General features: G+C 52.2%; 3 protein-coding genes across 4 annotated transcripts in view; 1 reads left to right on the top strand and 2 right to left on the bottom strand.

Moving 5' to 3' along the window:
* Positions 1–700, bottom strand: part of NSUN5 (NOP2/Sun RNA methyltransferase 5) — a 32,494-nt gene extending 31,794 nt beyond the window's left edge. The window contains exons 1-2 of the mRNA XM_059895837.1: positions 590–700; positions 356–478 (exon numbers count right to left, since the gene is read on the bottom strand). Of these exons, the coding sequence (XP_059751820.1) occupies positions 356–478; positions 590–682 (216 nt within the window). The 5' untranslated portion in view covers positions 683–700. The remainder of the gene's footprint in view (positions 1–355; positions 479–589) is intronic.
* A 5,784-nt stretch (positions 701–6,484) lies between these two features.
* LOC132349167 (E3 ubiquitin-protein ligase TRIM50) lies at positions 6,485–14,374 on the bottom strand. Of its 2 annotated transcripts, none has more exons than XM_059897341.1 (6): positions 13,976–14,374; positions 10,896–10,991; positions 9,727–9,957; positions 9,583–9,605; positions 8,380–8,504; positions 6,485–7,099 (listed from the first exon to the last, which is right to left on the bottom strand). In XM_059897341.1, the coding sequence occupies exons 1-6, from the start codon at positions 14,372–14,374 to the stop codon at positions 6,510–6,512; spliced, it is 1,464 nt and encodes a 487-aa protein (XP_059753324.1). In that variant the 3' UTR covers positions 6,485–6,509. The 2 variants fall into 2 exon arrangements, with proteins under 2 accessions (XP_059753324.1, XP_059753325.1); XM_059897342.1 differs by having other exon boundaries at positions 9,583–9,602.
* A 5,362-nt stretch (positions 14,375–19,736) lies between these two features.
* The window catches only part of FKBP6 (FKBP prolyl isomerase family member 6 (inactive)), a 60,618-nt gene continuing 56,073 nt past the window's right edge, over positions 19,737–24,281 (top strand). Inside the window, exons 1-5 of the mRNA XM_059897211.1 lie at positions 19,737–19,793; positions 19,888–20,005; positions 20,351–20,440; positions 21,237–21,439; positions 22,692–22,811. Coding sequence (XP_059753194.1) covers positions 19,737–19,793; positions 19,888–20,005; positions 20,351–20,440; positions 21,237–21,439; positions 22,692–22,811 — 588 coding nt within the window. The remainder of the gene's footprint in view (positions 19,794–19,887; positions 20,006–20,350; positions 20,441–21,236; positions 21,440–22,691; positions 22,812–24,281) is intronic.

Below are 24,281 nucleotides of genomic sequence, written 5' to 3'. Positions count from 1 at the left end.
TGAACCTGGTGCCTTGCTTCCCAGTCCTGAACCCTTTCCCCATGGCTTCTCACCAGGAAAGCTCTGGATCCCAACCCTCCTCCCTGGTCAACATCACCGTTTTGTTTTACCTAGAGAGTCCCTACCGCCACTACTTTGCACTTCCGTTCTTTACCTTTCACACAAGGCTCGAAGGCAAAGCATGTTCATCCCACCTCAATTCATAACCCAGCTAGGGGCTGCGCCTCCTCATTTCAGAGGAGCGACTTGACAGAGTCACACCGCGCACAGTGGCGGAGCTGGGACCGGGTTAGGAGGGGCTCACCCCGCCCGCCCCGACCCACCGCACCCCACCCCGCCCCACCCCACCCGTCACCTTGGCCAGGTGCGGCCGCAGCTTCTTCTCGGCGCGGAGGAGGCCGGCGCTGGCGATCACGGCGTCCAGCACGGCGGAGTAGCGCTGCGTCTCGCACACCAGCGCGTACAGCTGTTTCACGTTCTGTGCGCGGCCGAGAGAACCCAGATGAGGCGGGGGCCGGGCCGGGGGGGAGCCCCCCTCCCCGCCAGGCTCCCCTCCCGGGTCCGAACTCCGAACCCCGTACCCCGCTACCTGGAAGCTGCTGCCGTACACCAGCCCCTTGAGGGAGCCCTGGCGACTCTCCACGCCAGCCAGTACGGCCGCCGCCGCCGCGTACAGCGCCATACTCCGCACCCACGCGTGCGCCTTTACGACTCTGTCGCAAAGCGCGCCCGGCTCCGCGCCGCCCATCCCGCCCGGACTTCCGGGGTCAAAGGGCACGGAGGTTCCGGATCCGGGAGCCACAGTGCCCATCCAGGTATCCCCAGGGCGTGTGCCAGTTGCCTGGCAGGGAGTGGAGGCCGACGCTGGGAGCCCGGTTCACCACTTCTTAGTAGCTCTTCTCTTTTTTCTTTCAATCTTTGCCGATTTCACAGGCAAACAATGAGATTTTATTGATGTTTTAATTTCTGGGATTGAGGTTGAATATTTTCATATATTATTGGTCATTTGTATTTCTGTTGTGACATGTAGATGTCTTTTGTTCATTCTTCTTCTATCTTTCCCTTGGTGCTCTTTATGTATTAACAATATATACCTCTTATCTTAGGTTTTGCCATTTTGTCCAATTTATTGTTGCTTTTTTTTGTTTTCTGGCCATGCCGCGCAGCCTGCGGGATCCTAGTTCCCCCAACCAGGGATGGAACCCACGCACCCTGCAGTGGAAGCACAGAGTCTAACCACTGGACCGCCAGGGAAGTCCCTATTGTTGCTTTTTAATGTGGTTTATAGTTGTTTTGGGCAACATAGAGTTCTCATTTTTAAGATACTTACCTTTATGGTTTCTGCCTTTGGTGTCATGCTTGAAAACGGCTTCACACTGCTACAATATAGAAATCATTGGCTTCATCATTTCACACTTAAATCCATTTAGAATTAGGTTTGGCACGTGATGTGAGAAATGGCTCCTTGTTTCCCAATGGCTAGCCTTTTATGCAATCCTTGTGAGGATTCATCTATAGGAATGTTTCCCCAGCCCCACCCCTGGGAGGACAGGGATTGTGTGGTATTTGGGTCTACAGCACCCATGTGGTTACTGGTTACATAATGGGTTGATTGAGAAGAAAAAAAACAAAAAAACAAAAAAACAGTACACTTGTATCTCAAGCATTCAAGTAGACAGGACTCCATGAACTAGAATATTCCAGCCTGTATATTCTCTGTATTACTAATAGCACATAAGCAAGCGTTTTGCAAGAAGGTTGACTCTAGTCTACAATAAAATCATTGAGTCACTTAAAGGTTTAATGCACTCCTGTAACTCTAGGTTGGTTCATAAGTGATCTTTTAGTGGAACTCGCCTCCTCCCCCATCAAATTACATCATCTGTTTTCTTCATAGCACCTATTCCATATGTGGTTATGATTTATTCTCTATCTCTCCGTCTGGCTCCATGAGGGCAAATCCTTGTCTGTCTTGACACTCATCTACCTTTAGCTCCAAGACCAGTGTCTTTCTCACAGTATGGACTTAATAAATATCTGTTGAATGAATGAAGGAGTGAATGGATGAACAGAGCACAAATTGATGTGGTTCTGGACAACCAGCTGTACTAGAGTTGACCCATCCTAAAACAATCCCCCCTGCTTCAGGTGAGTGGGTAACAGGTACATCAATATTGATACAAGTCCACAGTTTATTCAGATTTCCTTAGTTTTTACCTGATGTCCTTTCTGTCCCTGAATCTCATCCAGGACACCACTTTACATTTAGTCATGTCTCTCAAGGCTCCTCCTGTCTGTGACAGTTTCTCAGACTTTCCTTGTTTGTGGTTACCTTGATTACCTTAAGGAGTCCTGGTCAGTATTTTGTAGAACGTTCCTCACTTGGAACTTGTCTGATGTTTTTCTAATGATGAGACTAGGGTTATGAGTTTTGGGGAGAAAGACCACAGGTAAAGGGACATTTTCATTACATCAGATCAAGGGCACATAGTACCAAAGTGACATCAGTGTTGATGTTAACCTTGATCACCTGGCCGAGGGAGTGTTTGTCCAGTTTCTCCACTGTAAAGCTACTCTGTAACCCTCTGTCCTCTCTGGGAAGAAGTCACTATGTGTAGCCCACATCTAAGGAGCAGGGGGATTATGCTCCCCCTCCTTGAGGGCGGATTCGCTATGTAAATTCCTGGGAATTCTTCTGCACAGATTTATCTCTTCTCCCCCATTTAATTAAACAATCATTTATTTATATCAGTATGGATTCAGGGGTATTTATTTTATACTGTGTACTGTAATCCAAAATACTTTGTTGCTCAAATTATTCTTGTTTTGGCCACTGGAAGTGTTTTCAGTTGGCTCCTATATCCTTTTCACAGGGCTCTACTACTGTACTTTTTTTTTTTTTCATGTTTGTCTGGTTTTGAGCATTTCCTTGCCTTCTGGCACTACAAGATACTAAAGGCTCATTTGGTGTGTTTCCTGTTCTAGTCCCAGAATCAGCCAGTTCTCCAAGGAGCTCTCATTCCTTTTATTGTAGAATGGTATTAAGAAATCAAGATCTGAGTGCTAGCTGACCTGGGTCTTTTAATTTTTTTTTTTATGTTTTACTTATTTTGTTTATTTTTGCCTGCGTTGGGCCTTCATTGCTGTGTGTGGGCTTTTCTTCTAGTTGTAGCAAGCAGGGGCTGCTCTTTGTTGCAGTGCGTGGGCTTCTCACTGCAGTGGCTTCTCTTGTTGTAGAGCATGGGCTCTAGGTGCGCAGGCTTCAGTAGTTGTGGCACATGGGCTCAGTAGTTATGGCTCATGGGCTCTAGAGCACAGGCAGGCTCAGTAGTTGTGGCACACGGGCTTAGTTGCTCCGCAACATGTGGAATCTTCCTGGACCAGGGCTCAAACCCACGTCCCCTGCATTGGCAGGTGGATTCTTAACCACTACGCCACCAGGGAAGCCCTGAGTCTTTTAATTTTTAAAATGTGACCATTAGAAAACATAAACCTACATATGTGGCTCATATACTTCTGCTGGACGGCACTGCCTCTGTCCTAAAAATGCCTTCTCTTAATCCCACCTTCTCCCAAACTCTTGACCCAGTTTACTTTTTCCCTTCACTATCAAACTTTTTTTTAGATTTATTTTTTGCTGTGTTGGGTCTTCATTGCTGCGTGTGGGCTTTCTCTAGTTGTGGCGAGCGGGGGCTACTCTTTGTTGCGATGCATGTGCTTCTCATTGTGGTAGCTTCTCTTGTTGCGGAGCACAGGCTCTAGGCGCATGGGCTTCTGCAGTTGTGGCACGTGGGCTCAGCAGTTGTGGCTCGCGGGCTCTAGAGCATAGGCTCAGTAGTTGTGGTGCACAGGCTTAGTTGTTCCACAGCATGTGGGATCTTCCTGGACGAGGGGTCAAACCCGTGTCCCCTGCAATGGCAGGTGGATTCTTAACCACTGTGCCACCAGGGAAGTACCACTATCAAAATTTTTAAATGGAGAATCAGCAATCCTTGCCTTTACATCTTCATCACATGCTATTATCTAACTGCCTGCAGTCCGTTTTCCACCAGCTACACTGAGATGGGTCCCTCCCAAACTACCAAGAATCTCCAAATATTCCTTAGGCCTTTCCTGCTGAATCTGGGGTTTCATGGCACTGTTGAACACACCTTCTTTGTTGGAAAGCTTTGGCTTCTATGACCTCTCCTGCTAGCATACCCTCGCATCTCTCTGCCCATTTCTAAGGTTCCTTGGCAACCCCGTCTAAGCTGCTCCCCTAGGTTCTGGTGTTCCATTCTCTGACCTCCTTTCTGTCAGTCTGATATTTTCTCTCCCTGGGCAGACTCGCCCACTCCCACGCTGTCATTAATCACAGCACAAAGTTAACATACACTAAAGTAGCATAGATGCCCCCCTACCCCGGATCAGCCCCCACCATCATCTCCAGGCCCAGCTCCAGCTGCAGCATCCCTTTTGGACCTAGATCCCTGAAGGCTCTTCTCCTCTGCCTGTCTTCCACTTCTTTCAGCTTAAATGCCAACTCCACATGAAGAATTAACTGCTCTTTCCTCTGCCTTCTGCATATTGGATGTGTATCAGTTAAGATCTTTCGGGTGCAAGCACAAACACTAACTCTAGTTAGCCAAACAAAAGAGGGGATTTATTAAATGGGTGCAGAAGTATGCCATTGTGTCTGTCAGGGTCTGGCTGGAGGCAGAAAGGTGCACATAAGGGATTAGTGGAGGGGAGTTTAAAGAAGGGACTATTTCTAAAAGAACAGTCAGAGTTCAGGGGACCTACGGAAGATGCTGCAGTGCTCACTGTTCACCGACAGGAGCAAGGGAAGAGTAGCAGAGGGAGAGGGCTGCCTGCCAGGAGTCTTTAGTAGAGGGAAGCTGCCAACGCATAGCCCAGCAGGCAGAAAACCAGGAAAATCAATACCTCCAACTCCCTCTCCTGCCCTGGGATCTCCTGCCAGTCTCTCCCCTCAGCTGAACCCAACAGGAAGCCAGAGGGGTTTGCATTCCAGCGGGGCCAGCCTCCCAGGACACAGCATGGTGGAGAAGGGTGGAGAGTGGAGGTAGATTCATGGAATTGAAGGAAGAGCTGCAAAACCAAAAACCAAGTCTGGAAGGTGTCAAGCATGCAGCAACCAAGGCCAAGGCCCAGGCCCGACAGATTCAGCTGATCAAGAGACAACAACCAGCTTTTGATTCAGTTTATTACTTACATAGACAGCAGGAGGAAGATTAGCCAAAGGTGGAAGCTGCACGTGGGCCTTGTTGCCCACGCCAAAAAGGATGGTGTGGAAATCAAAGGGCTCATGGCTGCAACTTGACTTGTGGGATATTCCGTTGCCGAGGAGCCAGTTCTAGACGCAGCTAAGCTCTTTTATAGACTGCAGCCCTACTGGGAGGGAAGTGGGGCAGAGAGCTTCAGAGCTCCTCACAGCCAGGGAGGTGATGTCCTGAGTCTCCCGTGAGGATAAGGCGGTCGGTAAAGATGGCCTTGAGGTAGCGCCTCACAGTCTTCCTTCCTCTCCTGTTCCTGGAGGATCATTCAGATAGGCTGTGGGTTGAGACTTTGTCAGTGTGGCCGATGTGGATTCATGCCAGGGTGACAGGGCAGGGCTGTGCCCCAAGGAAGGCTCTTGGGCGGGTCCACAGACCTCAGGGCACAAGGCTGGGGTGCTTCTCTCTAAAGCACCAGACCTCAGATGACTCAGCCCCAGCCACTCTCTCTCTCTCTTCCAATTTTCACGTTCTTGGGAAGGAATTCAGCTGTCCCAGCCTCGGTCTGGGGTGACCACAGGGCAAGCTCAGCATGCACAGACCTGGGCTCTGGACCCACTCCCATGTGCCCGGCAGCTTTCAGGGATGGGCCATACACCCATCTGGCCCCTACTTGCTTCGGCTCTGCAGGAGTGTCATTTCCATCTTCTCTAACAGAGAGGGAAGTTGAGAGAAGTCTCTGGGGACAGAGCAATGACGGAGTGTTTGCTGTGACTAACCAGAGACCGATGGGCAGGGGGTGGAAGCAAGATGTGGCCCCACCAGAGGCTGGAGCTGCTTTTAAAGGCCTGAGCATAAAGCAGTGGGTAGGTACAGCGGTTGATAATTGCAAATCATTTGAAAAGGAAGAAATAACGTCAATTTTGTTATCCTTAAAGTTAGTTAAAGTTCACAATGATGGGGGGAAGTCACGTGTGGGAGCGTTTCCACCCTCAGGGGGAAGAGTAAGCAGAGATCGCCGTTAGGAGGGACCAAGGGAAGCCCAGCTTGACCCGCGGGCCCCAAGGCCCGGCTCCGCTGGTTAATAAGCAGGTTAATAGCCTGGAAAGAGGGTAATAAACACACCCCTGACTGTTGGGGATGGGACTGTGGTCCTTCTCTCCCTATCATTAAACGTTTCTAGGGACACCCAGGCAGGAAGGCCTTCCCGAATGACTACATAACCTCTGCTCACCAGAGCTGGTGGGACCCCTCGAGCCCCCGTGCCCAGCTGGGAAGGCAGCCCCACGAGCAGCGCTACAGCTTGGTGGGCTGAGGGGGGGTGAGGTGGCTGGGCCCGCTGGGCGGGGGCAGCACCAGGGGCAGGGAGTTGCTGCCCCTTTCGTGCCAGCACGTGTCCAGGATGGGGTAGAGCTTGCCCTGGAAGTCGGCCTGGAACGTGTAGAGCGGCCGCAGGTCGTCGGGGCGGTCGGCGTCGAAGAAGGTGAGCTCCCCCTGCTCGTAGTGCAGGTAGACGCCGATGCGGTGAGGGTGGCCGGCCACGGGCAGGGGCGCCCGCGGGCAGCCGAAGGCCTCATACACCCGGCCCTCCTTCAGGCCGATGAGCCACACGCCGTGCCCTGGGGACTTGCTCAGCTTGCCCTTGCGACTGGCTGTGCCCTTGATGACCCCCAGGCGCCAGTCGCTCTTGCTGCCCACCACCACCTCCCAGTAGTGGCGGCCACAGGAGAAGCCCCTGCTGGCCAGGACGCAAGTGCTGTAGTCGAAGCGCTCGGGCTGGCTGGCGCGCCGCTGGGCCAGGAGCCCACACTGCACCACCGTGTCGCCCTTGGAGAGCTCCAGGAGGGGGTGGGCCGTGGCAGGATCCAGCTTGAGGGACTCCGGGGCTGGGAGAGATCAGAGGAGATGTGTATTCAAGCCTCGCTGAAGGCAGCAGCAGGCCCTGCCCCGAGGGAGGCCGATGGCAGGCCCTGAGCTCCTCGGGAGAAGAACTGAGTCGGCCTCTTCCCTGTATCCGCAGGGCCTAGAAGGGGCTGGGGGCCTGGAGCAGGCAACCCTGAGGACATTTGCCGAATGAGTGAATGATGCCTGAAGGGTGGAGAATGGGCTGCTGCAAGCCCAGGCATTCTGGCAAGGGAAACGGTGCAGGCGGCCTGCCTAAGGCGGAGGTGCCGATGGAAGGATCTGGGAGACGGCCTGTCACGTGGGCGCCTCAGCTTCACTCCCCAGGTTTTCTGGAGACTCTAACAACGGCAGTGGCTTTCTTGGATACCCTAGCAGCCCAGTCAAGGACAAACTATCCCAACTGACCTCTTTGCTCGCTGCCAACTAATCAGTTTACACCTAAAACGTGCAAACAACATTCATGGTTCAGAGATTATCTGCAGTTTTTGTCCTCCCCTTTCCCCCTTTTGTTCTTATATCAACCCTGTTTGTGCCTTTGTTGGATGAAATCAGTCTATTGATTGATCTTCCTTATGTGCTAGTAATGAAGGAGTTAATTAAAGGTCCGAGTTATTTTTTGGCAGAGCAGCCGCTGCCATTTATTAAGAACTAAACTACACACACACACAGACACAGACACACACACACACACACACACACACACACACACGTCTACTTAGAAACTACGCAGCCCAGCAAGGTGGGCTCCTTACAGATGAGGAAACTGAGGTGCAAAAATTACACCACTGGGCTTCCCTGGTGGCGCAGTGGTTGAGAGTCTGCCTGCTAATGCAGGGGACACGGGTTCGAGCTCTGGTCTGGGAAGATCCCACATGCCGCGGAGCAACTAGGCCCGTGAGCCACAACTACTGAGCCTGCGCGTCTGGAGCCTGTGCTCCGCAACAAGAGAGGCCGCGACAGTGAGAGGCCTGCGCACCGCAATGAAGAGTGGCCCCCGCTCGCCGCAACTAGAGAAAGCCCTCGCACAGAAACGAAGACCCAACACAGCCAAAAATATATAAATAAATAAATAGATAGATAATATCCTTAAAAAAAAAAAATTACACCACTCTCCCAGTCACTAGTAAGAGATGGAACTGGGCTTGAGCTCCCCCTGCTGGCGGAAGCCCACCACCGTGCCCTCACTGTTAGCTGTGCCAGCACCCCCTCCAGTTCTCTGCACCTCGTAATCTGGAAGGAGGATGGGTGGGTGGGGTCTCACCTGGCAGAACCTTTCGGAAGAGCCTTTTCCACGCAGTCAGCTTGATGTCAGCCTGGTGCAGGCCTGGCTTGAAGGAGATGGGGCTGAACGCGCCTTCCAGGGGCCGGGCCTGCTGGAGCTCTGCACTGGGGGCAAAGGTCCACAGTGATGGCGGAGCTGTTTACCGTGCACCCCAGCCCTTCACCCAAACGCAGGTCCAACCAGCCAAGCCACAGCTCAGAAGACCGTGCACTGAAGATGCCCACCATGTACCCGCCCCCCCCCCAACCAGGACCTGCCTCCTTCCTGGAAGGGGAAACACTCTACATCAGTAGCTCTCAAAGTGCAGGTCTGGGAGCAGCAGCAGGACCTGGGGGCTTGTTAGAAATGCAAATTTTCTTGGGTCCCACCCCAGGCCTGCTGAATCAGAACTCATTACTGGGGCCCAGTGACCTCTGTTTTAATTGAGCCCTCCAGGTGGTTCTGGTGCACTGTTTGAGGACCACTTCTCTGTATCGGGTGACCCTGGCCCCCAGCTCCAGCTGGAGTGGAAACCAAACTCAGCCAATCAGATCCTCTGTCCATTCATTTAAGCCAATGCTCCTAACCAAATTGTCCTTAAGACTAAGGGAAATTGGAGAAAACAAGGAGACTCTCATAAACGTGGCTGAGGAAGGCTCAGGAACTGCACAGGTGATTCGTTTGTTGGGTTTGGAACATGGATCCAACCCCTTCCTACAAGCCATGGTGCATGTTTCCTTACCCACCATCACCCACCTCATCTCCTGTTCTGCTCTGCGTCGTCCTTTACACCCATGATACTGAAATTCTCACAATACTCCAAACCTGCACACACTTTACCCTTTCACATGAGTCAGCGTGCCTGGCAAACGCCTGCCCTCTGCCCTTCTCAGCCATCCCACCTGTGCGCTGTCTTTGCCGATCTCCCCCCAGTCACCTCCTCCTCTGTGTTAATTCTTTAGCTTGTGTGAACTTCTACTGTTCTAGGTGCCCATAGGGATGTAACCATACTTCACCGCCGCCTCCCACAAGGCTTGGAGACCCCTAAAGGCAAGGCTGTCACTTTCCCTGAGCTCAGTACAGAGCCAGATGTGGGCAGCTGCTCCTGGCACCAGTAAAACTGAAGGGAGGATCTAGTGGAGATGAGACGCCCGTGCCCGCAGCCACCAGGCCCTCGCTGAGAGTGCCCTCCGAGGTTATTACCTGGAGGCCATGGCATGGTACTTCTGGAAGACAAGAGGGAGGAGGGTTAGAGCATGGACGAGGCTAGGCGGAAGCCGACAGGAAGGGGGAGGCTCTTGGAGCCCCGGTGGCCTTGGCACAGGGGACACTCCCTTGTCCACTCACCCGGATGAACTCATGGTGACTCTCGTTGCCGAACTGCTCCAACACACCCACGGCCTGCACTAGCCGCTCCCGAGCGCCCCGGGCCTGCTCCAGCTGCATGTCCAGGGAGGCCACGAGGCCACGGGTGTGACCCTCCACCCCCTCCAGGCAGCGGGCCTTCTCCTCGTCCACCAGATGGTGCAGCTCCTGGAACTCACTGCGGATCACCCAGCTGAAGACATCAGACTCATTCTGGGACAGGGAGGGGCCGGTCAAGGCAGGAGCCATGGCTGATCTTGGCGTCCCCAGAGCCTGGCAGCTCAGGCCTTCCTGGCCCTTCTGACCGGGCTGGTCCTGGTACCCAAGTCCCAGGGCTGACTCCTGCCAGGTGTTCACACTGTGCCTGGGGATCCAGGATGTGGCCCCAGGGGGAGGACGACAGTGGCAGGGCAGAGGCTGGGCCCCCAGCTCCCAGTTCCAACACAGTGGCTCTGCTTTTGCCCATCTTTGCTAACAAGTGTGAACGTAAGATTTTGCTTTATCACGGGGTTCCACAACTGAAAAAAAGTCTGAAAGGCCCTGGAGAGCAGACTTTGGAGTGAGATAACAAGGGTTCCCCGTGTGACCCTGAGTTCTGCCTCCATCAGACGGGGTAAAGCGGGCTCCCTCTCCAGGATGAGGAAGATTAATTGAGTTGACTTTCAATGGATGCTGGTCTCCTGCTCGTCTCATGACTGCCTGCAGGGCCCAGGCTCCCCAGACTCCCAGACCCAAGTGCCCCTCGTTTAGGAAAAGCAGACCGCCACCAAGGGCTTCAAGCCTTCCCGTGCCTGCGCTCTAAGGTACTAGGAGGGCATTGCCCAGGCTGTCAATGTCAAGCAGACACAGGTGGCAGAGGGCGGGCGGTCATGCCCACGTGTTAAGCTGTTTACCTCCGGGACTTGGGTTCTAGGTTATCTCAGCCTCAAGGACGTGGAGGACACCAGCCAATTTGGCGACAGTCCTGACAGCTGTGCTGAATTCCTCCGAGAGCCTTTGCGCTTTCCCCACCCCACCCTGGAATGCTTTGAATTCTGGCTGTATATGGAAGGCATGGATTCCTGTAAAGGACAGATTAGAGCTGGGCTCTGCAGGAAAGGGGAGGCGGGCGGCTGGTCCCGGGGGAGGGCACAGAGGGGCGGGGCGCTCACGACAATCCGGGTCCTGTTGTTCACCAGTCTGGCAATTTGCTCCTCCACCGTCCTCTGCTCCTGCTTCAGGTCGGAGATGAGGGCTGCTAGCTCCTCCTGGAGGCAACAGGCCCCGTAAGCCGCCGACCCCTTCACCCGCCCCAGCTCCCGGGGGCAGCCCGACAGCCACAAGCACAAAACAGGAAAGGCTATTCAAGAATATTCCACACTGACAGCACGGACTGCCTGGACAGAAGAGATCTCCACGTCATCACTCTCTATGCCGTGGACAGAGAGGCTACACGTTGTTACAGCCACCAGAAGTCACCACACAACATCCAAGCGGGGCAACTGCCAATCTGAAGTCAACGCTCCCTGCATGGAATGCTGCCCGTAGGGAACCCATCTGGTAAACTTGCTGGTCACCAGCAGGTCCAGAATTAGTGGGCATTTCATCAAGAGTCATCACAAAAAGGCTGGCCCAAGTGAAGCCAATGGTGCATGCAATGGCCCAGGGAGGGGTCACCTGGTGACCCCCCACTCCCTATAAAGGCCTGAATCCATCGCCAGCAGGCTTGAGCCCAGCCTAGATTTAGGGCCTCCCAGGCTGAAGTAAACTTCTCCTAGGTTGCCCTGGCCCCATATCTGACTTAACCTTAGGGATCCAACCAGAACCACCTAGAGCACCATCTGGCTGCACAACCTAATGGGGCCCTGCTGGTTTGTGCCCATGGAGTGTGCAGAATCTTTGGCTTAGACAGTGCCCAAGCAGAAGTCAGCTGCAAGAGCCCTTCCGGAAGGGAGCTGAGAAAAAAATAGAGCCAGCATGGAGATAAATGAACACAGAGTCCTTGCTCTCCATAACAAGGCATCCGATCTCATAGGAGCCTGAGAAGGGCATCCCAGTGGTAACCCTCCCAAGGCAAAGAGAGATGGGACTAGTTCTTTCTCATCAACTGGGCCACAGTGAGTGGAAACAGAATTATGCAAATAAATAAAGTATCTTAAGATCCCAATCAATAGGAGAAAACAGGAATGCATGAAAGAGATCTGATAATGGAACGTAACTTAGTTGCAGCACACGGAGGAGTCTTGAGATCACAAAAACCCACATCCAAAACCAGGACCCAAGCCCTCCCAGCTCCTAGCCAGAAATGACGAGCTCCCAAGAGTCTCCTCCTCTGCCAGGCAGCCCTCTGCTAATAAAACTCGACTCAATTTCACTGCACTGCAATTTGGCTTCCTCCTTTCACACTCCCCTAAAACTACTCTTGCCAAGATAACCAATTCTTACTGCTAAACCAGACAGACTCTTTTCAATCCTCAGCAGACATTTTACACAAGTGATTTCCGTCTTGTCAAAATGCTCTGTTCCTCTGATTTTCTAGAGGCTACATTCAGCCAACGTTCCTGCTCCCTCAGTGAATTCCTTCTGGCCCCTTTTCAGAGTTCTCTCTCTACCCAAATCTTAAGTCCTGATGCTCCTGGGGGCATCATCTTCCCCATCACTCCTGCAGACTCTCCTGGTTGGTCTTCTCCACACCTGTGGCTTCAGTGACCGCCTGTATGTAGATTACTCCCCAATCTCTTATTCCCAGCCTCACTCTCCAATCTATCCTCTGGCAGAGCGATCGAGCCACATCACGACTCTGCTTAAAACCTTCCAACCCCGGTTCTCTGAATAAACCCCTAATCCCGTCTCATGTCACACAGGCCTTTTCATGACCTGACCCACGCTTACCTCACCTCACTCCCACCTCACTCTCCCTCGTGCTTATTGGAACAATGTATAATTCCTCAAATCTGCCATGCTGTTTGCCTCCTGGTCTTTTGCACGTGCTCTTTTTATACTTAGGATGCTTTTCCTCCCTTTCTTTTCCTTTCAAGTCCTCCTTATGGTTCAGGTCTCGGCTTACCAGTCCACTTCCTCCAAGAAGTCTTCCCTGATCACCTGAGACCACGCAGGAGCCATGTTCCAGATGGTCTCACCATTGCCTGTACTTAACCTTGAGAGCAGCACCTGACACACGGGACTCTGTCAGACCCCCAGACTGTGAGCTCTGGTGCAGGGTGAACTTCTCGCCCACTGCTGTACCATGGGCACCAGTGTAGCACCTAGCACATACTAGATGCCCAGGAAATGTCTGTGGGTAGGGGAAGCTGGTGGACAACCTGGCTGGCCCTGTGCACCTTTCCTACTTCTCTCCCAGGGTTGAAGGAGCAAAGAAATGCTGCCCAGAGCACTCAGCCAGGAAAGCCCTGGAACAGCTTCCAGGGGCCCCTCTGTCTACGGATCTCGATGCTTCTCCCTCGTCCTGCCCCCTCCCCTGAATTTCCTCATTCCTCATCCTTACTGCCCCCAGCCCCCCACCCACCCAAACACCCGGGCCAGGTACCCTATTACAATTTACTTCCAAAAACCCTTCCTGTCCTTCCTTGATCTGGTGCCAGGGGAATGAGAACTGGCCTTGATGTGAGTCCTAGCTCTACCACTGACAAACTGTATGACCTTGACTAAGACCCTTACCTTCTTGGAGCCTGTTTCCTCATTTGCAAGTACGACAACAACCCCACTCTTCATAAACCCTAGATCAACAGACTAACCTAAGATGGTATCATTATTATTATTATTCATCGTAAATAATGATCTGCTAGTTCTGAGGCAACAGTCCATCAGGGCAGGAATCCATTGATTCCACAAATACATTTTGGGCATTTACTACCTGGCCGGCATGGTCCTAGGCACAGAAATATCCCAGGGAATGAAACAAAGTCCCTGTCTTCACCTGCCTGAGAGTGCAGTCCCCTGAGCGCTCAACAATCTAATGAGGGCTACAGAGAAGACTAAAGCAGGGGAGGGGGCTAGCACGTGGCGCAGGGGGCTCTCCATCCCGTGGATCACCTAGTCCCCAGCACCTGGAGACTGGAGCCGCTGCTCAAAAGGTGATCGGTGGATGAGCAAACGCTCCGCAAGTTCTGCTCCAGAACAAGGCTGGCCCTGGACCCCTCTGTGCCGGGCGAGGGCCCCAAGGGCTCAGGACCCGGCTCTGTGTCCCCAGGGGCGGCCCGGCTCCCCACCCCCCAGCAGCCTCGCTGCCCACCTTCATGCGGCTGTAGACGGTAGAGACAGGCGTGACCCGGTGGTGCTGGTGGGAGCCCAGCAGGCCGCAGAGGCCGCAGATGAGCTCCTGGTCCTTCTCACAGAAGAGGCTGAGAGGGTTCCGGTGGTGCGCACAGACTTGGGGCTCAGGGTCCCCGGGGAGCTGCAGGGCTTCGATCACCTTCGCCAGGGAGACGTTAGGCGGGGAGCTGCTGCAGTCCACCTCCTGCCGGCACACGGGGCAGCGCAGCTCCGAGTCCGGGTGACGGGACAGGGACAGCAGGCAGCCTTTGCAGTAGGAGTGGCCGCACTGCAGCATCAGGGGCTCCTTGAAGACCTCCAGGCAGATGGGGCACTGCAGGCGGTCCTCCAGCTCGGGCACGCTCACTTGCCACGCCATCCACGGAGCCTGCTGGAGCCCAGGGCGGCCTCCCTGGGGCCTGCTCCCTCCACTCCTTTGGCCCCCAGCCCCCAAGGGCCCTGAAAGGAGAGGCTCTTAAGGACGCCAGTCTTCGATTCCAGTCCTGACCCGCTATGACTTTGGGTCTGTTTTCCCATCTTTAAAACAAAGGGCTTAAACGAAAAGTGTGGTCACTTGGAGGTCCAGGATTCTACATTTTTAACTCGGATTTGGAGGTAAACATGAAAGAGGCCATCTGCAGGGTCATTTGGAGTGACACTAATAATGCAAGCTCCAGCCCAGCAGGTGTCCTGACCTACAACTGGAGAGCAAAAACAAGCCATGGTCTTTCCCACCTTCTAGATCAGTTCTCAAACTGGCAAGCAGCTGTTGGAAGCAGAGTTACAATAGAATTCCTGAGTCACCCCTTCACACATATCAAATGAACCCCAGAAATCTGCACTTACAATTGACACCCCCAGGCCTTTCTAAAGCAGAGTTCTGTCTTAGGACAACACTGTTCCAGAGAGTCTGGGACCCTGGAGAGCGGTCTCCTGAGCTCCCACCCTGCTCCTCTGTAAAAACTGATTGGCGTCTCACCAGAAGTTGGCAGTGGGCCAGGGGAACCCCACACTGGACTACCTGGCTTCTCGGGATCCACCGAGCCCCCCACCGGGGCCTCACACCAGCATCATCGACTTGATCTGCTCTGCCTTCTCTTCTCCCCAGGATGGGACAGCAGGTGCAGAGACGTGGGGATTGTAGCTGGACACCAGTTCTACCTAGTCTCTGCTCCTTTCCTCCTCCCCTTTCCCAGAAACACCCCGGTGTCCTCAAGGTCACTCAGAATCAGGTGGGACTAGGCCGTATCAGGGGACCGGGGAGGCAGCCTCTGCTCGGCAGGCTCTGATAACGGCAATACTCAGGTGCTCGCCTTGGCCAGGCATGGGGGAGGGGCGGAGACAGAGCGACTGGGTGCCGATTCATACCTCACAGACCCCAAACGGGAGTGGACTCGTGCTTTGACACAATTCTTTCTGAATCTCAATCTCTCCCTCTCTCTCTCTAGAATAATGAAGGTATTTTTAGTTACCTAGATTTTTAAACTGATGTATAACTTCTATAAAGTGCACAAATCTTAACTACACAGTTGCGGTACAACTTATACGTGTATACTCACTCACAAGGTCAAGATACAGAGGAGCTTCTGGGTTGGTGAACACATCCATGTGCTGGGAGGGTGGTGCACCCCAGTTCCATGGGGACAGAAGTCCCTACACTCTGGACCCTTCCAGACTTCACCCTATATACCTTTTCATATGGCCGTTCATCTGTATCCTTTACTATAAACTAGTAAACATTTTTTAAAAAGATCAAGATACAGAACATTTTCAGCACCCAGAGGCTTCCTCATGCATCCCCCATTCAGAACTCCTAACACTATCCTGACTTACATCATCATAGATTAATGTGGCCTGGCTTTGAATTTCAAATAAACAGAATTACATAGCATGTATTCTTCTGTGTCCAACTTCTCTTACTCAATATTGTTGAATTACAAACATTTTTATTAAGGTTATTTCGAAGGTTTAGAAGTTCAATGTCATTTTGTTATATAGTTAATAAATATTACGGTCGTACTCTACTATTCGTATCATGGCTGTGTGGTGGGAACTCACTGAATGGAAAAGACAGGGGTGGGTGAGGGTCTCCAGAAGTGTTAAGAAACAAGGAGCTTTGGATCAACAGGCCACGTCCCCTGCAGGCCTAAGCACCCATGTCTCAGCGGGGTGAGGTCTCTACCCCAGTGACAAGCTAGACCAAGGTCTGGTATAGGCAGGCAGAAAGCCAATTTTATTGAATTGTACAAGTATTTATTGAGAACCTGCTATGAGTCAAGCACTAGGCTGGGTATTAGGGATCCATTAGAGAAATAGACAGACAAGGCTTCTGTCCTTTTGGATTTTATAATATATGGGGGTAGGAGTAGGGTGAGGCCATAAATAAACTAGATAATATAATAGCGTTAAATGCTATGCAGGAAGTAAACGGTGTGGTAAGAAAGAGGGAGATGGAGTGGCAGGATTGTGAGGTGCATTCTAGAAGGGGGCAGGACAATCTTTCAGGAGGGATGGTTGAGCTGAGAACTGAAGGATACCAAGAGGCCAGCCACCTGAAAGGAGGGCAGTCCAGGCAATGGGTAAGCAAGTGCACAGGCCTGAGGCTGGAAAGAGTTCAGTACAATTGACCCTTGAGCAGTGTGGGGTTAATGCTCATATACCTTAGCGTCGGCCCTCTCCACCCATGGATTCCACCAACCACGGACGGTGTAGTACTGTACTATGTACTATTGAAAAATGTCTGCGTATAAGTGGACCCTCGCAATTCAAACCCCTGTTGTCCAAGGGTCAACCGTATTTGTGAGATCCACCAGAGAGGGGGCCTGGGTGGCTGGATCACAGTTAAGCCAGAGGGAACATCAGAAGATGAGGTCAGAGGGGTTGGCAGGGAGGGCCCTGTAGACCAGGGCAAAGGTTTGGATTTAATTTCAAGGGCAGTGGGAGCTATTGGGTGGGTTTTAAAGCAAGGGAATATGATCTGATTTATATGTTTAAAAGATCCCTCTAGCCGCTGTGTAGATAATAGATCGTAGTGGCTAGAGCACCTGGGTGGGTGGATAGTGATGCCAGGAAGATCAAGGTGAAAAAGGCAGACGGGAGAATCCAGAGTCAGATGCCTGACTGAGGACAACCAGGTGGAGCAACTGAGCAGCCCAGGGGTCTGCAGACTTCAGCAGACACAAGAATCACATGGGGGCTTGTTAAAAGAGAGACTTCTGGGCTTCCCTGGTGGTGCAGTGGTTAAGAATCCGCCTGCCAATGCAGGGGACCCGGGTTCAAGCCCTGGTCCGGGAAGATCCCACATGCCGCGGAGCAACTAAGCCCGTGCGCCACAACTACTGAGCCCGCGCACCTAGAGCGTGTGCTCCGCAACAACAGAAGCCACTGCAATGAGAAGCCCGTGCACCGCAACGAAGAGTAGCCCCCGCTTGCTGCAACTAGAGAAAGCCTGTGCGCAGCAACGAAGACCCAACACAGCCAATAAGTAAATAAATAAATAAATAAATTCTTTAAAAAAAAAGAGAGAGAAACTTCTGGGCCCAGGCCCCAGACTTTCTGATTCAGGAGTACAGGGATGGGTCCAACAATTTTCTCCCAATTTTTATAAGTTCCCAGGCAACACTGATGCTGCTAGTCTGGGGACTACAATTTGAGAACCACTGAAAAAGTCAATTGGACACAGGCACCTAGAGCTCTGGTTCCCAGGGGAGGCTCTAGGCTGGCCTGGTATATCACATACTTAAACCTGGGAATGGTTGGGCTCTCTCAGGGATTGGGAATAGAGAAGGGCAGGGGTCCACAGACAGGGCCCTGAGGTTGCTAATGTTTAGAGGTCAGGAAGGGGAGGATGACTGAGAAGGGACAGGCAGACATGTAGGAGGAAAATCAGGAGGATGTGGTGACCAGCAAGGTGTGGCAGGCAGAATGGTTCCCCAAAGATACCCATGCCCTAATTCCTGGAATCTGTGAATACGCTACCTTACACGGCAAAAGGGACTTTGAAGATGTAATTACAGTCATGGAGCTGAATTATCTGGGTGGGTCCAATCTAATCACATGACCTTTTAACAGTAGAGAACTTTCCCTGTCTGGACTCAGAGAGCGATGCTGCAGAAGAGGAGGAAAGCCTATAAAAATGAGGAAAGCCTATAAAAATATCAATCAGATAATATTCCCTCCAAGCTTGAGAAGGAATTGGCATGCTGTTGCTGACTCTGAGATGTAGGGGCCCACGTGCAAGGACCACAGAGTAGCCTCTAAAAGCTAAGGATCACTGTTGGCTGACAGCAAGGACGTGGGGACCTCAGGCCGAGAGCTGCATCTGCCGACAAACTGAATGGGCTTTGAAGTGGATTCTTCCACAGAGCCTCCAGTGAGGCTGATGCCTTGATCTTAGCCCAGTGAGACTGGTGTCAGACTTCTAATGCACAGAACCGTGAGATAATAAATAGGTGTTGCTTTAAACAGCTAGTTTTGTGGTCCTCTATTGCAAGAGGGAAAGAAAACTAAATACAGAAGCCAAGAGAAAAAAAGCATTTAAAGGTCAGTCAGGTCAGCTTCATCAAATGCTGACAAGAGTCCAGTAACCTGCGGACAAAGAGGCGTCTGATGGATTTGGCAACAACAACAGAAGAATGGTGGCGTGGAACAGGGGAAAGTGGTATTGAAGTGAGTTGAAAAGAAAATGGAGGGTAAGGAGGTGGAGACAGAATAGCCGAGAAAGCCTTTGCAGCAACCCTTTTGAGAAGTTTTTCCCACGGAGAGTAGGAATGAGACCACCCGTAGCAGCGGGAACATTTGGGACAAAGGGAGGCGTGTTTGTTTTAAGGCGGGGTATCTGGGGACACATATAAGCGAAAGGAAATGATCCGTAGTCAAGGCAAGGCAGGTGCAGGAGAGAGAGGATACCCAAAGGCGTCCAGACCTCCATTTGGCAAGAGTGGGAGGACGCAGGGAACAGGCTGGAGGGGATGAAATCCAGGGCTATTCTTCCTTTGCTCCACAAGAGCGCAGGTGCAGCAGATTTTGCAGCTCCGGTGCTGGGAAGGTGAGGGCCATCACCTTGTTTTCTCAGGAACTGGGCAGTTTGACTTTAAAGTCCTGTCTGCGTCTACGTTTCCCCTGAACGCGATGGAGAAGGACGGAGGGTGGAAATAACCCACGGCTGTGAGGCCTGACCCTTCCAGCAGCCCGCCGTCTCTGGGGCCTTGTCCCCACCAGCGTGTTCTGCCGGCCACGTGCCCACAGCTTGGCCATCATGGGCCCCACTGCTGATCCTCACCACCTGCGTGTCCCATTCCTTGCGCCTTCGCCACGTGCCACCACACGCCCCTGTCACGGGCCCCCGTCATGCTCTTCGCGTCCTCACCGGATGCCTGATCTTGCTCTGCACTCCCCCGTCACATGCCCAGTTACGCTCCACGTGTCCCGTCATGCTCCGTGGGGCCTCACTACGTTTCCCATCATGCCCTGCGAGCTCTCAACTCGCGCAGGATCAAGCTCCTTGCGTCCCCACCACGTGCCCGGTCACGTACCCTGCCGGGCATCCGCTGGCGCGTGGTCCAGCCCCCAGCCCCGGCGTGGGCCCGCAGGCAGTTGGCGGCGGTTGGAGTGGAGCGATGAGCGCCTCCTCGCGGTGCCTGAACGGTTTGCCGCCGTCGGGTGCGGACGGCAGGGTATAAAGGGGAGGCCGAGTCTCCGCTGGGGGCGGGCAGCGGGATTGAGAGGCAGGCCGCGCGGAGATGGGGGGCAGCGCCCGGAACCCGGGAGTCCTGCAAAGGGACAACGCCCCCAGCCAGGTGAGGGCCCGGGTGCTGGGGAGTCAGGAGCCGGGGCCACCGGAGTCGGGTGTCAGCTGAGGACTCTGAGATCTTGTGTTTCATTCCCCACAAGTCTCCGTACCAGCGGTTAAGTCAAAGGATGCTGGACCTTTCCGGGGACCGGGGCGTGCTGAAGGATGTCATCCGAGAGGGTTCTGGAGAGCTGGTGACACCGGACGCTTCGGTGCTCGGTATGTCGTGCGGCCCTGGGTGCCGTCTGCCCTTGGGAGGCTGGCGATGCCCTAGTGCTGGCGGTTCCTCGGGTTTTAAGGGATAAGCGAGGGAACTCATTACCCCTTTGTGTGAGACCACTGTGAACAAGGGGCTCTGGGCGGCCCCCCAGCCCAGCTCTTCAACCTCAGAGCCAAAGGGCCGGCATCCAGACGTTGAGCAAAGGTTTCTCCTGTCGCTCAGGGGGTGGGGCAGTTTAAGGGCGTCTGGTACTCACATTGCTTTTGTGTGACAAAGAGGTGATATGTGGAGGCGTGGGTGCCTTTGGTCCGTTTTCCTCCCACTGTCTCTTTCTTCTGTCCTAGTGAAATATTCTGGGTATCTGGAGCACATGGACAAGCCTTTTGATTCCAATTGCTTTAGGAAAACCCCTCGGCTCATGAAACTTGGAGAGGGTAAGTTCAGAAAAGGAGCTGGAAAAGACGCCGCAGCTTGGAGAACTGATGCAGGGCAGCGCCCTAGGACTGGAAAGCTGTCCAGAGAACTGAGTCTTCAAGTTGGTTTTTCTGAGGCTGGGTTTTGCTAAACGTTGTCTCCCACATTCCCCCCTGAGACCTAGGTATTTGGGAGATGGCCTGCCTGGCAAGGAAGGTAAACTTTGCATCCTGACTTAAACGTGGGGTGCCGTATTTTTCTTTGTTAGTTTACTAAGTAGACATCTATTGAATGACTCTTTTACAATGCAGGGTGAACAGAGAGGATGTACTCAGATGATTAGAAAGTCTGGGGCCAGTATGGTGGAGATTGACACACTCCAGACAACTAACCTCATGGAGCTCCTGGGAGGCATAAGCAGTGTTTTATGGGAGTGCTTAATGAAGGCACAATTAATTCCAGCTGGGAAGACTTCATGGTAGAGGGGGCATTTGAAATGAGCCCTGAAGTTTGAATAAGGGTTCACTCAGGGTAGAAGCTGGGCCTTGGGGGAGGAGGACAACATTGCAGGAAGAAGGGACTGCGTGAACAGAGATGTAGAGGCCAGAATGCTGCAGAGCCTGGAGGAGTTAGAGTCTGGGGCGGGGTGGGGGTGGGGGGGATGGGAAACAAGGCTGAGAAGTGAGTTGGGACCACAGTGCAGAAGGCTTGGGGTACCATATGGAGAGATGTGGACGTGAAGGGGGAGGAAATGGATAGCACGGGGACAGGATACTGGGCAAGCTTCCACCGTGTATTTTTCATCCCTTCTTCCAGATATCACACTTTGGGGCATGGAGCTGGGCCTTCTGAGCATGCGGAGAGGAGAGCTGGCCAGGTTTCTGTTCAAACCGACCTATGCTTACGGAATGCTGGGCTGTCCTCCCCTGATCCCCCCAAACACTACCGTCTTGTTCGAGATCGAGCTGCTTGACTTCCTGGATTCTGCTGAGTCAGACAAGTTTTGTGCCCTCTCAGCCGTAAGTTCTGGAGCACAGATGTCAGCACTTGACAGAGAGTTGGGATGGGATTGTGTTTTTGGTAATTATCCTGCCCTGCTGATGATCCTCGGCCCCAGATTCCGCCCGAGGCTCCTGTGTGGCGGTGGGGAGCGGGGGAGTGTCCCACCACTTGTTAGTATGTGTCTGTCTTAGTTCTGCTGGCTCTTATGTGTGGGTACGTGTGCTAGGCCAAGGATTTGTTACGGACCACCAGGCTGAACTGACCTTTCAGTCACCGTTTGCCTAGTTCTCCCTGAAAGACAAGGAACATTTGTTTCTCAACGCTGTTTGGTTCCCAGCAAGTCAAGCACTGATAGCTCATAACTAAGGCGATCATATAATTTATTGTCCAACCCAGGATCCTTGAGAGTGAAAGGTACTATTAACCAGATGGGATACCAGGACACTGGGTGTAAACTGGGACAATCCCAGGCAAACTGGGACAGATGGCCTCTGTCTTCATAACTGAAAAATTGCCTTTCCTTTGTAGCCTTTCACTTAACTCATCCCGTAGAGACGAGGCTTCTGATTGTCAGCGGTCACATGCACTCCTTGTTATGGTGTCTCACCCTGGCTGTACATGTGGCCTTAGATGTCCACCCCAGGTTCACATCTGTATATGACATCTCACCAGCTAAACTGTCACCACCTCAAGTGAGAGATACTACCTTTTTCTCATCTTTCCACGAAGCAGAGGTTCTTGCAGATAACCTGGGTCCCGACTCTTGTGTACTGATTTAGAATCTTTGGGGGTGGGGCCAGGACATCTGTTTAAAAAGAGGCTCTGCAGGTGATTGTGATGTGTACCAAGGGTAGAGCCTCATGGCCAGAAAGACCAGCAGGGCCCTGGGCAGACCAAGACCTGTTAAGTGCTTGCTGGATGAGTGGTTGTCCTGATACCTGACTTTTGTGCTTGGCAAGTTCCATCAGTTTCTAATTCGATGAGAAACTGCTTCTTTTGGGAGCATCTCTGGGTAGGACTAAACTAGTAGACTTCATTTTGGCTCTAGTCTGTAAAACAGGAGCAGTAGTGGCACCGACCTGCCGTGGCTTCTGTTGGGATTCACAGAGGTGACTTCCGCAGAGCCACCTAGCCCAGTGCTCGGCACACACGTGGCAGTGAGCAGAGGTTCCTGATCTAAAGGAGCAGCGCTGACAGCTGTAATGACGCTGGCATGGTGGCACTGGGGCGTTCAGTTTCCTTGCTGATGTCCTTGTCTTTGATCCTCAGGAGCAACAGGATCAGTTTCCACTTCAGAAGGTCCTAAAAGTGGCAGCTACTGAACGGGAGTTTGGCAACTACCTTTTCCGCCGAAATCGTTTCTATGATGCCAAAGTGAGATATAAACAGGTAAGGCTGCTTTAAGGTACAAGTTTAGACCCTGGAAACTTCCTTCTTTAAAAGATACAGACTTTTGTCTCTGTCCCTACTCCTCACGTATAGCCGTTAAGAAAAATCTTGCTTAAAAATCCGCATGCCAGAGGGCTAAAGACTAGGAGAGGGGACACAGGGTTTGGGGGAGCTGGTAATGTTTGGTTTTGGATCTGGATGTGATTGCATGGGTGTGTTCAGACTGTGAAAATTCACTGAGCTGGATGCTTACTTTTGTACTTAACTGTGTGTGTTTTTCAGTAAAAAAGTTTTTTAAATTTCTCTTTCTAGTTTAGGGTTCTCTGCCTACTGACTTCTCCACCCCATTTGCCATCTTCATTTCGTGTCTCTCTGACAGTGGAGATTCATCTAATTCTGACTCCATTCTCACCAAGCTTCTGATTGTGATTTGGCTTCCTGTAGAGGTTTTGCTGACAGGAATTCACCGTTGGCCTTGCAATGCATTCAGCAAATATTATGAACACTTTCTGTGTGTCAAACTCTGCATCCTAAGTTCTAGAGGCAAACAGGATAGAGTTTAGAGTTTAGGGGCGTTCTGATTTTTGTCTCATTTGCATAGTGACACTAAACATTCAGGATTTGCATTCAGCTGTAAACCACAGAATCCTGAAAAACAGTTTTTCAAATAAACTAGAGACATAATATTTCTCACATAAGAAAGGAGGCAGTCGGGGCTTCCCTGGTGGCACAGTGGTTAAGAATCCACCTGCCAATGCAGGGGACCCGGGTTCAAGCCCTGGTCCAGGAAGATCCCACATGCTGCAGAGCAACAAAGCCCGTGCGCCACAACTACTGAGCCTGTGCTCTAGAGCCCTTGGGCGACAGCTACTGAGCCCGTGTGCCGCAACTACTGAATCCCACACACCATAGAGCCCGTGCTCCGCAACAAGAGAAGTCACTGCAATGAGAAGCCTGCGCACCGCAACGAAGAGTAGCCCCCGCTCCCTGCAACTAGAGAAGGCCCATGTGCAGCAACGAAGACCCAACGCAGCTAAAAATAAATAAATAAATAAAATTTAAAGAAAGAAAGGAGGCAGTCGAAGCCTGGCATAGCAGTTCCACAAAGCCATCAGGGATTCAGGTTCCAGAGGTCTCTCTGCTCAGCTGCCCTTAAGCATGTTTTTGTTGTTTTTTTTTTCCCCCAAGATGGTAGTTCAACCTGCAGCATCATGTGGTCATCTGGGCAGGAAGAAGGGAGGGGAGAAGAGTCTGGTGTGTTTATTTATATTAAGAGCTTTCCAGAATTCCTCCTACCCCAGCTTCCCTTTATATCTCATTGGCCAGACCTGTGGTAAATGTCCATTTGCCCTTAGCTGTATATGTACAAGAAGCTGGGAAGTGTGGTTTAATTAGTACATTGCTGCTTTGAATGAAATGGAGGCTCTGTTAGAAGAGGAGGGAAATACCAATAGACGTTATCTTTCTCTG

The sequence above is a fragment of the Balaenoptera ricei genome, chromosome 15 (assembly GCF_028023285.1).
Source record: "Balaenoptera ricei isolate mBalRic1 chromosome 15, mBalRic1.hap2, whole genome shotgun sequence".
NCBI lineage: Eukaryota > Metazoa > Chordata > Mammalia > Artiodactyla > Balaenopteridae > Balaenoptera > Balaenoptera ricei.
This window is presented reverse-complemented; position numbering and strand designations above follow the sequence as displayed.